This window comes from Gekko japonicus, unplaced genomic scaffold (assembly GCF_001447785.1).
Source record: "Gekko japonicus isolate JY-2015 unplaced genomic scaffold, Gekko_japonicus_V1.1 scaffold2741, whole genome shotgun sequence".
NCBI classification, from domain to species: Eukaryota; Metazoa; Chordata; class Lepidosauria; order Squamata; family Gekkonidae; genus Gekko; species Gekko japonicus.
In genome coordinates, this window is record NW_015159791.1 from 54,781 (window position 1) to 71,640 (window position 16,860).

Here is a 16,860-nt window from a genome sequence, read left to right on the forward strand (position 1 = left end):
TGCTTCTCGTGCACTCATTCATTCCAGGTCCTTCCCTTTGTCAGCTTGCCACTTGTAGCCAGGGTTTCCTGGAGGATCGCCCACCCCTGAGTTACTTTAGACCACCATGTTTGGGCATCCCCTGGATCGACTCCCCCCGGCTCAGGGTCGGGAGGGGGTCCCCTTCATACCCGTGCACCACCTTGAAAGGGGAAATGCCAATGGAGCTGTGTACTGAGTTATTGTAACTATATTCGGCAAATGGAAGCAGGTCAACCCAGTCATCCTGCTGGTAGTTTATGATAAACATCTGAGGAACTGCTCCAACACTTGATTGGTCCATTCTGATTGCCCATCCATCTCGGAATGGTAGGTGCTCCTGAATCCCTGTTCAGTCCCCAACAGCTTCAACAGTTCCTTCCAAAACCCCGCCACAAACTGGGCCCCCTGATCTGATATAATCTTGCGAGGCAAGGTGTGCAGCCTGATTATATGTTGCAGGAATATCTGAGCTAACTTCCGGGCCGTGGGCAGCTGCTTACATGGGATGAAATGCGCCTGCTTTCAGAACAGGTCCACTACCTCCCAAATCACAGTCTTTCCCCTGCTTGAGGGTAGATCCATGATAAAATCCATGGAGATAACGGACCAGGGCCATTTGGGGGGTTCTAGAGACCTGGAGCCTTCCCAGCCCACCGCTTGGCCATTAAGCAGGTCCGGCATGAGGCCACGTATTGGGATTTATCCCTCTGCATTTGAGGCCACCAGAATTGCCTCAGGATGAGGTTCAGAGTCTTTAGGTATCTGTAATGTCCAGCCAGCTTATTATCGTGCCCCAATGATAAAACCTCCCCCCTCAGGGATATAGGGATGAACAGTCTGTCGTGGTGGTACCAGCAGCTGTCCCCCCTTTCCACCAAAGACCCCTCTTTTTCAATGTCTTCTTTGTCAGCCTCTGTTAGAGGGGATTTAAGTCCCCCCCCCAAAAAAAGTCAGCCATCTGCAGGGCTCCTCCCTTCACTTGACTGCGTGTCATCACCGCTCCTCCCAGTTGGGTGGGTGTGCACATGGTATCGATCACCTCCTCCTGTTGACTTGCATGTTGGGAGAGGTGGTAGAAAGCATCTGCTAGGAAGTTCAATTTCCAAGGGAAGTGTTTTAGTGTGAAACGAAACTTAGAGAAAAACTAAACGAAATTTAGAGAAAACCAGCCTCCCTCCTTGGCTTGCGCCAATTCCTGGAGGGTGCTATTCCACTTCCTCCCACTAGGGTCCGCTGCCACCACTATCCTGCTGGGGTCTTCCTGCCAGGAGGCACAGACTCCTGACAGCCCTTCTCAGACTGAGGCCCTGCCTCTGGTCTCCTGCTACCCAGCTCCTGCTTACCACAGGGACCAAATTCCTGCTTTGGGGGCTCCCTGGAGGATGGGAAATGGGTGCCTTGACTGCTTGCCATCCCTGTTTCCAGGGCTGCCCTATTACACTAGCGTGGTCTAGGGTGGTTGGGGGAATGTGGTCCAGAGAACCCTACCAGCTTCAAAAAGTAAAATATTTATTAAAAAGAGAAAAGGGTTACAAGCATACTTTTAGCACAGCACCAGATCTGCAACCAGAAGGATAAATGAAAGCTGGTCATAATTGCATCCCCTGTCCTTGTTTCTAAAACGTACGCTAGCTAGATGTTGAAGTATAATAGGCACTTTCAAGCTTAGAAGGTTCTAAGGATATCTCATTACCACCAGCATCCTGCAGCCAGCCAGACAGTCAGGCCTAGCAGCATGTTCAAGATAGCCGCCAGCTCGCTGACCAGAGCTCAGCAGTCTGTCCTCCAAGGACCAGAATCGAGACAAAAAGAGCCCCTCCCTCCTGACTCCACCCATTCCACATCACACTCTCCACCCACTTTGACCTGTTCCGCCCAGGACACCCAAGTGGACCCTGGGCCACTCAAGGTGCATCCTGGGAGCCCTCCTTGCAGGCATTCTGGGAAATCTCCAGGAGTCACCTGGAGATTCCTAACACCAGATCCCTCAGTTCTTTTGCAAGTCAAGCCATTTGCAGTTACCATGGCTGGTAACTGACCTCGCTTCCTGGCCTTCCAGAGAGAAGAGAGAAAAGAAACAGGAACACGTTAAAAACTCAGAGTGGAGGGGGGGATTTCTCCACACAACCTTTTTGTCAGGTATCAGAGGTTTGGAGCAAAAATTGCCTGCTGCTTATTACTACTTGTTGTCATTGTGGTTTAATTGGATGAATGTGCTGCACTTTGAAGAAAGAAAGCAAAAAGCTGTTCCACTGACATTAATAGCCTTAGTTCTTATCCTATAAGATTTTGGATTACAGTGGGGGTTTTTAAAGGTAAATTAGACTTTTTTGAGGTTTTTAAAGCTAAAAATGTGACATTTACAAGCGTTTTCCCACCATTTTGTTAGTTTCACTCAGCAATGTCCAGGTTGCCTGTCCCGGAGCAAGAGAGTGTAATATTTAAAGTAAATAAAAAAGAGAAGTGCTAACCCAGGCGTGGCCAAACTTGCTTAACAGAAGAGCCACATAAAATAAACATCAGATGTTTGAGAACCACAAGACATGGACAAGTATTACACATGTTTTTATTGGAAAATATGCAATATTGCTTTTTATTAAAATTAAATGAGACTGCCAAAAATAAAAACAAAAGGGGTAAAAACAGATATAACTTTAAATCCTCCATGCCCCACCCGTCTGATCTTGGAAGCTAAGCAGGGTCAACTCTGGCAAGTACTTGGACGGGGGTCTTCTTGGAATGGCAGGAGGCAGGGGCAGGATTTATTCAGCCACCTCTGAATGTTCTCCAGGGCCCCAGGAGGAGTCAGTCACCAGAGGTCGCCATGACTTCCAGGTGCGCGCACACACACACACACGTACATGCACATATGAAAAATACAAAAAGAAGAAGAACCACCTGCGCAGAGAATTATTTAGAAACATTTACAGCTAGAAGCATTATCCAAAGCCTAAGAAACCAGACCCATCTGATCTTCCTTCACGGAAGACCACCTAGAACGATGCCCTGGTAGGAGCGAAATGCCAGTCCAAAAGTCAGAAGAAAGCCCAAGAGTCACTGAGATGCCCAGCTGGAAGATGCCCCGTGAAGGTGTCCCTCTGGTGAAGAACCGAGTGTGAAAGCACAGCTCACTTTGGACAGGCAGGTGGCCAGCCGCCTGTAGTCCTGAGCTGGCTGAAGCCAGCACCAGAAATACCTCTTTGGCTTAGCTTTGCACAGGCTCACGTTCCTACATGTGTGACTACACAGGTGACCACTTGGAAACAACATTTACGAGAAAGTAATCTTTATTGACATGCCTTGGTTTCTGGCGGAAGTGAATGGGTTGTATCAGGCTAATCCAAGGGCATTATGAGCCAGTGTCTGAGATGATTATTGGGCTGGGCTGGTACTTTGCATCACCTAGGCTGGAGAGAGGTATAGTGACACTTAAAATTGGAAAGTGTTTGCTTTTAATGTACCTTAGCTAAAGTGGGGGGAAATGACAACATTATAGTGAAAATGTTTTTAAATGAACATTTTGGCCTTGGAGGTAGGAGCCGTATCCTCCAACTCCTCTTCTTCCAAAATACTGTTAATAAAAGGGAACGTTTTTATTACTTTCTTCAAAGGGCTTCAGAAAGGGTCTGTAACAAAATGTATGCCCTTGGGCTTACCTGATATAAATGAGTGATGCCCACTTCCACACACAAGTAACATTGAAAGAAAGTATCTTGTATGGAAGCTTTGTTGGTCATCTCTGGGTTTTTTCCCCCCACAGGGAGTCTTGTTACTTCAACAGTTGACAAAAAGTAATGCAGCTATCCAGAAAATAGTTGCTTTTGAAAATGCCTTTGAGAGATTGCTGGACATCATAACCGAGGAGGGCAACAGTGATGGAGGTATTTCCCTGGAAACTGTTCTCTGTTCTTAAAGAGCTGAGTGGCAAATGTGAGCCTCTAGGCCGTTTCAGAGGTGGGTTTCCCAGGGGTCCTGGTGAGTGCTGGTCAACCATCCGGTTAATGAGTGGTGTGTAGTCCTGGAAGGGAGGTCCTGTCCTCCAGACAGAAGGGAGTAGAACGCCTGATGGTGAATCCTGCCGGCTGCATAACCATGTTTGGACAGGACTGAGGTCTGCAGTTCAACATCTTAACCACTTGAGCCACTGCAGCCCCTTTATTCCCCGCAGAACCCAACCCCAAACCCTCCTTGACCATGAGGTGGAGAAAGTGGGCCGCACAGGAAATTCGCACCAGGCCCAGTCACTTTGCCACTGCCCTAATGTTTGTGCCACCACCGGTCACCATGAAGCCCATAGTGAAGTCCCTACCTACCCACCCCGCTAACTGTCTCTTGACGGTGGCCAAGCTGTTGTCTGCCGTGTGCGACTCGCCGAGTTTCTCGACATGGAGCCGGCCCGGCAGCCCTGACCCTGCCTGACACTAGTTCCCCCTCCCCCACACAAAACGTTGCTTGGTTGCCACCAGTGCGCTGTCAACGAAAGGTACGAATCATGCGCCTGACAGGAGGTCCAGATGTCAGGTGTGAAGTGCACGTATCTCCCACGAACGCAGGACAACTGTGCCTTCACACAGTCCCTGGCATCCCTGTACAATGAGGGCATCACGGTCCTGCTCCGTGCGAGCAGGGGGCGTGTACCCGGGATAGGCACCCTGGAGCAGCCTGCAGAAACCAGCACCTTCAACTGTGGAGAAGACGTGCCTGTCTAGAGCAAGCATCTCAGCAATGAGGTGAGTGACCCTCTTGCTAGCCTGCTGCTTCCCCCCAAAGCAGTCTAGTGCCGACGTCACCAACCATCTCTGTCAGAGATGCTTGGTGTGCCTGCCCCGTCCCTACCGCGGAACGCTCAGGGAGAGTGCTGGAGGTGGTCGCAGGACGACTCACCTCCTGGCTGGCTGGCAGTGGCCGATTGGGCACCCCAGCAGCAGCCTGTCGCTCCCCCTGAAGAAGCACCGCCTGGTGGTGCTTCTTCAGATGGTTCCGCAGCCTGGAGGTCGAGAGGTTTCCGATGTCCTTCCCTTGACTTACCTGGGCCCTATACAGCTGGCACTGTGCAAAGCAGGGATTCTCTGTCACCTCGAAGTGTTTCCAGACATCAGAGGTGATGGGGCAGCCATGCTGACCAGCAGCCATGGGCACCCCTGGAGAAATAACAACTTACATCCTGCTAAAAGGCAACAGACAGAGCCTAGGCGCAGGCAGAAGGCCTAATCAGTAACACCCCCCCTAAAAAACAACAACCAACTAGCCCAGAAAATGCAATAAAAGGAACTTAAAGGCAGCAGAGCCACAAAGAACAAGCAGCAGGGCCCAGGCAGAAGGCCTAGTCAGTAACATCCCCCTAAAAAAACAACAACTGGTCCAGAAAACACAATAAAAGGAAATTAAAGGCAACAGAACCACAGAGGACAAGAACCAAAAACAGAGAGCCTAGGTCCCCACAGGCAGAAGGCCTAGGCAGTAAACCCCCCCCCCCCAAAAAAAAAAACCATTCTGTGCTCTTCAAGACTTCCGGGTTGTAGAAGGCACCCGGGCTTGCTCCGGGGCACCACCAGCTTTTTCACTTCTTTAGAGGAGATTCAGGGGATCCCGAACTCCACTGCACCCCTCAGAGGAGGGTGCAGAGCAAGGGACTTGATCCGGGCTTCCCGCAAGCGGCAGCAAGTGGGTTGAAGCCCCGGATTGTCCTTAGCAAGAAGTGGATCAGTGCGTTCATGGCAGCCATGAGCGCCTAGCTGTAGCTACCTGACCAGAGGGATCCTTATAACTCTACCAAATACCATATCAAGAAGTTCACCATGAGTAACGCTCCTAAGCAACTACCCAGAAAATCCTTTTGGCACTCAAGCCCTTTAACATTTAAAGAGACATAGAATAAAACTCGGAGGAGGGGAAGTTTACCCCCCCACACACACCTCCTTTTCTTAAGCGGCTGGCAAAAGACTAAAGATTAAAGAAGTAACTTTTCCTTGATGCTAAAGTTGTGTTTTGGTCTGTCTTTAATTTTTTTTTTCTCTTCAATAACATAAAGTGGAATACAATATTTTTTGGGGGAAATACCGGGAATTAATTGGCCTGCTATGGACTTTCTATTTCCTTTTAAATTTTAAATTATACCTTCTCTCTGGGATCTAAAAAACCTTTTGGATTTAAAATAAATAACAGAGACTAACTCACATGACAAGAAGACTATAATTACAACTCTGTATACTCCAATATATGGATTACAAAAACTGGGGCTTTTTTCTTTTTCTTTTTTCTTTTGCTCGTTTTTCCTTCCCCCCATATATGAAGTCAGGGGAGCTTGCCAAAAACTCTATTCCCACAACACACACTGATTCTATTTTTTGAAATTATAAGGTTACATTTTGTACATTTTGTTCTGCCTATTTTGTACACAACTGATAAGTTTGTTGGTCTTCTGTGGTTTTCAAATATGCTATCTTTAATATGTCTGTAATAAGTCTTGTTGAATAAATAATAGAGGTGACGTAGAGGCTTTGAAAAACTTTGCTGAGAATCTCTTGTTTTAATATATTCCTCTGTTATATAATGGCAGGCTCAAAGTGGCCTCCTAAATTACAGGGTTCCAGTTCACCAGGTCTAACAAAATCAGTAGTCTCTAGTTTATCACAGGCTACTATTAAAGTCCTCAAATTACTGATTCAGGAAACAGTTTCAACCACTGTAAAAGCTGCAATTAAAGAAGCTGTTGTTGTTCAGTCGCACAGTCGAGTCCGACTCTTCGCGACCCCATGGACCAGATCACGCCAGGCCAAAGAAGCTGTAGACCCCATTAAATATACAACGAATGATATGTCACAGCAGCTTTTAAACAAGATGGAGGGTCTCCAGAAATAACTCCTAGAGAACCAGAAGATTGCTGACTTGAATAAAACAGCTTCAAAATTGGAAGATAAAGCAGAGGAGACTGATCTTAAATTCCAAGCAACAGACACTAAACAGGCCTTTATGGAACAAGATCTTATGAAACTTGAACTGAAGACACAAAGATAATGATGTATATTTTGGCAAAGTACATGAAAACAGATGAAATAGAGGATGAGATAGATACTGCATTTAGAATGAAAGCTTATGCGAGAAGAAACCAACTTCCCAGAGAAGTGCATGTGAGATTTCATAAGAGAACCACAAGAGATGAAATACTTAAAGCAACAAATGAAATATCTTTACATATAGAAGATGCAGAAATAAACATCTTAAAAGAAATTCCATGGAGACTCAGAGAAAAAAGGAAAGATTATATCGCGCTTACAGCCATATTGAGAAGTAATGAGATTCCTTATAGATGGCTATTCCCAGCGTACTCTTCACCTACAAAGGTAAAAGATATAGAATCAACTCAACTTTCAAGATAGAGGATTTTCTTAAGACATTCTGTGCTCATCAAGTGATGTCCTCCAAGAAACCTTCCGTTAAATGAGTTACTCTCAGGTAGACTTTAATGCAATTTGGCATCTAGTTCCTCATTTTTTTCTGAGCCTTTAATCCTTACTTTGCCCTTAGAAGATGATGTCTTATGCAGATGGAATCTCTGTGCATGGTTGCACTCATGAACTTTTTTTCCCTTTCAGGCATAGTTGTGGAGGATTGTCTTCTTCTGTTACAAAATCTGTTGAAGAACAACAACTCAAACCAAAATTTCTTCAAGGAAGGTTCCTATATCCAGCGTATGAAGCCATGGTTTGAAGTTGGTGATGACAATGCTGGGTGGTCAGCACAGAAAGTAACCAATCTTCATCTGATGCTACAGGTGAGCCCTGCAGCCACATGAATGCGTGCCTTGAACTTTGCAGCGTTTTGTTTTAGAAGTTCATGTGGGTGCCTTTTCAGCATCCCTGTGTGATACTCTTCTCCGTCCCTTCTCCCTCTAGCTGGTCCGGGTGTTGGTGTCCCCCACAAATCCCCCTGGTGCTGCCAGCAGTTGCCAAAAAGCCATGTTTCACTGTGGGTTGCTTCAGCAGCTTTGTACAATTCTGATGGCCACTGGTGTTCCTGCGGATATTCTTACTGAGGTAGAGTACCAGAGAGAAGTATTTTTCTGTGCTAGGCCATAGCACCTGTTAAACTGACACAAGAATTGCTGCAACAATGCTGTATCAGGGAAGGAATGCAGCTGAAGAGATGCAGAGTGCCCAGGTACAGGGAAGCGCTTCTGGACCTCAATTTTACTTAATTGCAGACATGTCTTTTAACTGTTTTGAAACATACAATTACCTGTTCCAATTCACTTTTTAAAATAATTTAAGTTACTATGTACTGAAGAGTCCCCGTGATGATATCCATGGCATCCACCAGTACCTTTTCTGGTGCCTGTCAATCATTTTTAGAATGTGGGTGGGGCTGTTCCAGGGCTTCTGATTGGCGGTGCAGATTAAAGTCATGTTGTTTTGGTGGCAGGTGCCAACAGTGTTGGTTTGCTCTCTCTCACCCTCCTCTTTGCCATTGTATTTTTCAAAACTACCGCTCTTATTCCCTGCTCTTGGGCTTCCTCATGCGTGGCTCTGCCTTCTGCAGTGGCCACTTTGTGGTTGGCTCCACCTCCCATGGCAGCCATTTTGGGGTTGCACCCACAGGATTTCAAAGGTACCCATAGGTTCCAAAAGGTTGGGACCCCTGTTTTAATGAGGGGCGATTTTCAGCATCTGAACAGATAGGACAGTTGTTCAGATTGGTCTGTTTCATGAACGGACCTCATCTTAACTTTGCTGCACACTGTGAAGTCAATCAGAATTCCGTTTGCTTCCAGTGTTTCCTTCCTTGTTGCCAAGTTATCCTCATGGCATCAGTTCGTGTAGGCATGTACATCACATTCCCCATCCCTTGATAACTGGATACTTGATTTGCAGATGAGTATGTGAATTGATTTGATTAAAATTTACTGACTTGGAGACTAATCCTAAGCAAGTCTACTCAAAATTCCAACATGGTCTATTCAGTGGAACTTATGCCCAGGAAAGAGTTCTGAGGGTTGTGATGTTATTTACTTAATGCATACCCTTCTTTCCTCCCCAGTGGAAACCCAAAGCAGCTTACATTGCTTAAGGCCAGCCAGGGGAGGTCCATCTGTAGTGGCTCACATACGATAACGAGCATATCTGAAGAACAGGACTGTGCCTGTTGTGCTGGGCCCACGCAGTTGACCGCGTGCTGAATTCTGGATCAGTCCATGTCTGGCCTCTCCCTCCTGGACATCATAGAATTCATTTTGTTCTTAGCCACGCCTGCATCCCTTTGCTCTTGGCCACTTTGCTGTCTGCCCTGAACTAAATTTGTGCAGAAAAGGAGATCTGCATTAAGCGCTCTCCTCTGTTTCTGTGTAAAGCTTCATAAACCTACAGGCATGAAACTGACCATACAGATCTGAGCTCTGATGCTTCCGCTCTGACATTTTTGTTTTACTGACTAGACCATTAACACTGTGTCGGAGGTCATCCGTGGGTGTCAAATGAACCAAGACTACTTTGCTTCAGTAAATGCCCCTTCAAATCCACCAAGGTACAGTACTTGATGCCATTTAGTACTTCCTTTATTCCCCACTTCTTTCTCCAGTGCCAGACCCAAAGCTGCTTGCAGTATCAGCTCCCTTCCCCACCTTTATCCTCACTACCCTGTGAGGTAGGTTAGATGGTGAAAGCAAGGCTCACCTAGCAAGTTTCAGTGGCAGTGTGGGGATCTGAACCCTGGACTCCCAGTTCTTAGTAAGAGTCTCTAAGCATTATGCACTGTTGCCTGCTCAGTAATCATGGTATGTGAGAAACTGAATAGGAATAAAATAGAACTGCTAATAATTACCGTATGGCATTGTGTGTAGAATAGCCAGGAGATCCTAAGATTGTCTGGCATCCAGGAGTTCTAGCTCTTTTAGCATTATGCACCGCTAGGTGGTGAGCTAGACTTGTTTTTAAGGTAGGAGACGTTTCAGAGGTGGTTTGCCCTTGCCTGCCTCTGCGTCATGACCCTGGTGTTCCTTGGAGGTCGCCCCTCCAAATACTAGCCAAGGCTGACCCTGCTTAGCTTCCAAGATCTGATGGGATCGGGCTGTCCTGGTCAGGACACAGAACCCATTAATGCATCTTCATGGAGGTAGCTTGTCTCAGCTTCCAGCAGCCTCTAACACCGCCTCACACTCAGTCTGTGGGTCTATGTATCCCACTATTTGCTCTTGCCATCTTTAAGGCTGGGCTGTGTCTGGATTTGGTATTCAGGGTGCAGGAAGGTGTTCTTTAGTCAGATCTGTAAAGCAGAGAGGAGCTGGTCAGGAAACCGTGCAGCTGCCGGTGTGCAAAGAGGGGGGATCACTCAAGTACCCCCCTCCCCCCGGCTCTTTGCTCTCCCGGAGGCAAGGGGCACCAGGCATCTGATGGAGGTGGGCAGATGCAGGCAGCAAAGAGGGCAAGAGGAGAGCTGTGGATTGCGGACCCCTGTCCTCAGCTGAGAACCTCCGTGTTCCGTGGGCCCCTTCAGTAGGTATCCCCCCGGCCACACCGCCCTTGCTGGCGTGATGCTGAACAGGCTGTCTTGCGCTCCTTGTTTGGGGCTGCCAGGGAATGTGTGAAGTTGCAGCTGTCCTGGGGAAGGACTGTGCACTTCACAGCAGACCTCTGAGACCAGACGTGTTCCTGTCACTGGCTGCCCACTCTTGGCGACCCGGGGAGGTGGTGGGTGGGCCAATTATTTATTCGTTTATTTTAAACATTTCTGTGGTGCCTTTCCACCCAGACAGGGCCCTCAGGGCTGAAAATAAAAAACAGTATTTAAAATAAAGTACATATGAAAGAAACAATCCAGTACAATTCATATAAACGCATGTGGAAGTGCAGTAAGGCCAGCGATAATTCCACTGGGTGTGTGCCAAACAAAAATTCCCCACCCACTGGTGGCAGACACAGTGGACAGAGACTTATGAATCTCCCTGGGAGGGAGTTGCCAAGTTTTGGTACCATGACTGAGAAGGCCCTGTCTCAGGTCGCTGTCCCTCTGGCCTGAGGTGCTGGGGCACCGGACGCTGGGCCTCCCAGGCGACCCAAGTAGGCGTGCCGGGCACAGAGTGTCGGGGAGGCCTTAATTCTACTCGGGGTGGATTGGGGTGGGACTTTGCCATTAATACTTATCCTCAGTTCTGTAAACGGAGCATTTGTCTTTTTTAAAACCAGTTCATTGTCTTTCTTTCTCTTCTGCCAGGCCTGCAATTGTTGTGTTGCTGATGTCCATGGTCAATGAAAGGCAACCCTTTGTGTTGCGCTGTGCTGTGCTATACTGTTTTCAGTGTTTCCTGTACAAGAACCAGAAGGGGCAAGGAGAAATTGTGTCCACGCTTCTACCTTCAACCATTGACGGTACAGAAAATTCAGTGTCTCTGTGGCTTGTTGGTGGGACCATGGTGACCCTCAGGAGTCAGATTTGGCTTGTATGGACACCCAGGCAGACATCACTGTTGAGACTCTGTGTGTCAAAAGGGAAGGTTGTCGTATGCCTCGAGCATCTCAAGACAGCCATTTTCACACAGCAAGAAGTGTGACAGGAGCAAAGTGCCTGATGTGATTACTGGGCACAACAGTTTGGCTCCAAGTAGAATATTCAGTTTTTGCTGTACTTAAACGTGAGTTGAAGATTAATTTTGCTTGAGAATTATTGAGGTTTTCTGATGAGATGAGGGACGTTTTTTCCCTTTACGCCCTGTGAGGTAGGTTAGAGAGAGAAAGTGACTTGCCCAAGGTCACCCAGTAAGTAAAGTTAAAAAGTACAGGGAGATTTGAATTGGGGTCTCCAACACTCTGACCGCTGCACAAACGGCCACTCCATTGAGTAAAGTTTGAAGCCTTCACCCAGCTTTAGAAGCCACCCTCCAACTTGAGTGGTTCTTCCGTAGCTGGAGGAAGGCTCCTTGGGGGACGGATGGATCCACCCCCACGGCACGGCACGGCACGGCTTATTTTTCACAGTCCACAGCAGGCTATTTCACACAGGCGACTTATTCCTCTTTCTCTTGTGAGTTGATCTGCTAGCATCAGGACAGCACTGAGCACGGGGCTTCTGCCCATCTTCCATCCCTCTGAATTTTTCCCATTGCCATGTCTGTTTATTTTTTAATAGACGTCCCTTTTAAAAAATCAGGGTTTTTGAATAAGGATGTTGTCATCAGCAGTCTGTCCCGCCCCGCCCCCGCCCCCCAATTTGTGGTGGATGAGCAATATCAGTATATTGCTAGTAGTGGGGCTAAGCATGCGCAGCCATAAGAATCACAACATTTTCCCTCTGGAGAAATGACCTCTGCTCTGAGGTTCACCCAAATATTTGGATGCTTGGAGCTGCAAACTGGTTTTAAAATTTTTCCTGTGAACACACTTTTATGATACACAAGCTCTAGATGGCATTTGAAATTGCATCTTTAGGACCAAAATAGGAAGGTGTATTGTTGCGGTACCATCTTAGGGACATGCTCCTGATTTAGGACACAAGGTGACACCGAAGGAGGCCTCTGTTGTACACCTTAGTCTTGGAACACTGATAATTATTATAATGTAATTTTCACATGGTCCCATATTCATTAATACTTTGTTTTGTTATTGCAACACTGAGCCTATCTTTATTGTTTGTGCTTAAACACTGAAGAAGGCCAGTTGACTGAAACACGGTGGGTCACATAAGGTCCTGTTTATGAATACTGTATGGTTTTAATTCTTATTGAGGCTACATTTGGGCCTATAACTGTTTTTAAATCATTTGTATTTTTTATAACCTGTACTATCTGTATGTTAATGCTCTATATCTATTGATTTTAAGATTGGGCCCTCCTGTTTGTATGTATTTAACCTATTAGGTTCTTAATTCAGGAAAATAGGAAGTTGGACATCAGGTTTTGTAATAAACAAGTGTGTGTGTTTTACATAGTCACAGTAAGGTAGGAAATCTGTTTCTCCGGTGGCCCTGGGAGTGGGGCAGTCCTTGAACGCCTTACTTCTGGGACTTAGCTCCTTCTCTCCAAAGGCAGAACCAGCAGGCTCTTTGATCCCAGGTGGGGAGGGACTTGTCCCCTGGCTTCCCAGTCTCACTGGCAGGACGTTATTGGCTGTGCTCTATGGAGCACGAAGATCCCAGGAGAAGGCATTGAGAAGAAAGAAGGCCAGAGACAGCTAAGCCGGAGGCAGGATCAAAGAGGGGAAGGTAACTACCACCCCAAGCCCTCCTCAGAGCTGCAGTGGAAAGCCTCCGTAGGTACCAGTGGCTCTGGGAGAACCCCAGATAGCCACGGTAGTAGAGCTGACTCCCACAGAGGTGCGCGGTCCTTGGGCCACTTGTGCACTCCCTCCACCATTGCTAGAGAGATTGAAGGGGGTGGTAGAGTCAGCAACTAGCCTGCGGGAGGTGCAGTGATCCCGGTGCAGCCCCAGATGGCTGAGGAGCCAGGTGCTGCGCCCACAGGAGAACGCCGGGCAGAGGCACACAGAGACACACAGGCAAGCAGTCCCCTTCATCGGAATCCCGTTAGGCCCTGCCGCCACAGGGGGTGAGCTGGGCAGTGCTGGTCTGGGCAGGAGGCAGCACGAGGCTTGTCCCCTCCTGCTCCACGGGACACTGGGGAGCCGTGCGAAGGCCACAACCCCTGCAGTTGGCCGCAACCCTGACATGGGCAGCCCAGGATGGCTTAAAGTTGTCGGGTTAGTGTTTGGATGGGAGACCACCAGACAAAGTCCAGGGTTCCTGTGATAAACCAGGGAATAACAAGCCCCCTCTCTACTTCCCTCATTGGACCTGGGCATAGAGTAAAAAAGGTGGGAAAGGCAGCCATTTTGGTGCATCTAGTGATCTGGAACCACTTTCACTTTCAGGGTGGGACAAAATGGCGGCAAAAGCAGGCCTCTCCAGCCCCTTTGCCTTGGATAGTGTGATTTGTGTGTTTGATTTGTCTAATTCACCATCCTCAAATTCCACTCAAACTTCCCAGAACGAAACTCAGGGAGTGGATCTCTCAGGAGAGGAGGCACAATCCAACCTTCTTTTATTGCTTAAGGCTGAAATGAGGAAAGAGTTTAGGGAATTATGGCATAAAACTGCCTCTGCCCAGAGCAGACAAACAGGATCCAGAAGGGAGAAAAGCCATCGTACTCTTGATCCTCCGCCCAGATACAAAAAGAGCAGGAAAGATCCCAAGCTTTTTAGAGGTCATAGGTTAGTGGACAAGAGGGTGACGCAGACTCCACAGACTCTACCTCAGCTAAGGAAGAAGGCGAGCTATAAGAGGAGGAGGTAGTCCTCATTGTCCAAACAAGGCCTTTCCCCCAAGAACTATACAACAGGTTGCTGCCAAAAGTTCTGAGAACACTGGAGCTTTCTTATACTCCAAAGGAAAAGGAGGGAAATGACTAAGGTTTTCCACTGGGGTCTGATAAATCCATTCCTCAGACGAAGGGGGGTATCCCTCCCAGCAGCCTTCTATACTCTTATGAAGGCAGAATGGAAACATCCAGCTAACCCAAAGGCGGGTAACCCTGTGTTTGCAAAGTTTTACTCCCTAATTTCAGAAGCAACAAAGAGGATCAAACTCCCAGTGGTGGATGACCGAATCAACAGCCTAGTGTCCACCTTAGCCATACCCATGGAAGCGGATGGACTACCAAAAGACAACTGCGATAAGCCCTGTATCAAACAGGCCCTGTGCAGAGACTTTGAAGCGTCAGCTAACTGCCTTCATGCCTCAGCCACAGGTTCCCTATTTGCTAAAGCAGTCTATACTTGGTCATCAGATCTGGCCGCACCAGACAGCGGTATTCCCAAGGAACTAAAAAATGAACTGAAGAAAATAGCACTAGCCACAGCCTTGGCTGCAGATGCATCTCTAGACACCCTTCAACTAGCAGCTAGGGCAGTGGCATGCAGTGTTCTGCCTCAGCCAGGCAGAATATGTGGCTGAGAAACTGGGATGCTGACTCATCAGCACAGGCAAAGGTGACATTAGTACCATTCGAAGGAATTAACCTATTTGGGAAAGGTCTGGAGCGATACCTCATTTAGGATAAGGACAAAAAGAAAGTCCTTCCAATAAAGAAGAGAGACGGGAAAACCAGGAAGCGTTTTCAGTCCTTTTGAGATTCCAGGCATGAATCCAGACCAAACTATAGTAGATTTTTCAAAGGTAAATGGCAGTCCAAATCCAGAGAAGCTAGACCTTTCTTTGCAGGCAAATCCGGCCAAAATACAAAGGGACCAAAGAAGAGAGTTTCATCATGATTATGGCAAGGAATCAGGACAAAAAGGTGTTGGAGGCCATCTTCAGGAGTTTGCGCACCAATGGCACCAGACAGTCACAGACAAATGGGTACTGGAGACAGTGACCAACGGTTACTCTTTGGGATTCAAGACCTTTCCACCCAGCCGATTTCTGGAAATACCAAAAAATTGCTTTCCAGAAAAGCACAGACTACTGAAGATGGCCATTCAACACCTGATTGAAATAGGAGCCATAGAGTTGGTTCCAGACTCGGAGACATATCAAGGAGTCTACTCAGTCTTCTTCATTGTGCCCAAAAAGAACAGGGACGTCAGAACCATACTGGACTTGAAGTGGCTAAACAAGCGCATCAAAACCAGGAAGTTCAAGATGGAAACCCTAAAATCCATTCTGTCATCCATCCAATGGAGGGACTTCATGGCTTCCATCGATCTGTCCAAGGCTAATTTACACATCCCAGTACGGGAATCCCACTGCAAGTTTCTCCACTTTGTATATCACGGGAAGCATTTTCAATATTGGGCATTGCCGTTTGGCCTGAAGTTGTTCCCAGGAGTGTTTACCAAGATCCTGGTGGCATTGGTAGCATTCCTGAGGATGCAGAGAGTATCATTATTTCCTTAACTGGACAACGTTTTGGTCAAGGCATCGTCCTATCATCAGACACTACAAGATTTAGATCTTACAATGACGGTACTCATGGACCATGGATTTGTGGTAAACATGGAAAAGAGTACCCTGTGCCTGACTCAAACAATCATACACTTGGGAGTACGAATAGAAACAAAAAGGGACGGAGTGTTCCTGTCCCAAGAGAGACAGCAGAACATTCAACAGCTGATGAGACAGGTTCTGGAAGGGTCAGTGGTGGAAGTCATGACCCTAGTCCAGCTCCTAGGTATGTCAGTGTCTTGCCAGGACATACTGCAATGGTTCAGATTCCATACACGTCCACTACAAAGATTTCTTCTTCTGTATCAGGAGGTGATAGTGCACAAGAAAGTCCGGATTGTGCACTTACCAAGATTAGTGCGGCAGGAGCTAAAGTGGTAGCTTCCTCAAGGGTATGCTTCTCAGGGATCCCAAGAGAGTGGTGGTGATGATGGATGTGAGGCTCTTCGAATGGGGAGCACGTACTCAGGGGAGAATGACACAAGGAACCTGGTCGCTGGGAGAGACAACCAGGAGCATAAACTTTCTGGAGCTCAGGGCCATAAAGTTGGCACTGATTCACTTCATAGGTCAATTATCAGGCCACTATGTATTAGTTCAAATGGACAATATGACAGCCAAGGCCTATATCAACAAGCAAGAGGGAACTCGTTTCAAGACACTACACAAGGAAGTGACACAATTGATACAATGGGCAGAAACACACCCACAGTTTCTGAAAACGGTCCATGTGACTGGTTGGGACAACACCCTGGCAGACTGGCTGGGTTGGCAGAGGGTGGACCAGTCAGAATCGATGCTGTTCAAGGAAGTTTTTCATCCAAAGGTTTGGCACTGCAGAAGTGAATCTCTTCACTACAGAGCAGAACTGCCAAGTGAGAAAGCAACTGGCCAAAAACTCTCCTGTATGCATT

At 47.3% G+C, this 16,860-nt stretch overlaps 1 protein-coding gene across 5 annotated transcripts in view; it reads left to right on the plus strand.

Moving 5' to 3' along the window:
- The window catches only part of USO1 (USO1 vesicle transport factor), a 97,466-nt gene that overhangs the window by 44,093 nt on the left and 36,513 nt on the right, over nt 1-16,860 (plus strand). For all 5 annotated transcript variants that reach the window (XM_015407294.1, XM_015407270.1, XM_015407284.1 and 2 more), the window contains 5 exons: nt 3,782-3,902; nt 7,617-7,795; nt 7,917-8,057; nt 9,452-9,540; nt 11,227-11,381. In XM_015407294.1, the coding sequence (XP_015262780.1) occupies nt 3,782-3,902; nt 7,617-7,795; nt 7,917-8,057; nt 9,452-9,540; nt 11,227-11,381 (685 nt within the window). The remainder of the gene's footprint in view (nt 1-3,781; nt 3,903-7,616; nt 7,796-7,916; nt 8,058-9,451; nt 9,541-11,226; nt 11,382-16,860) is intronic.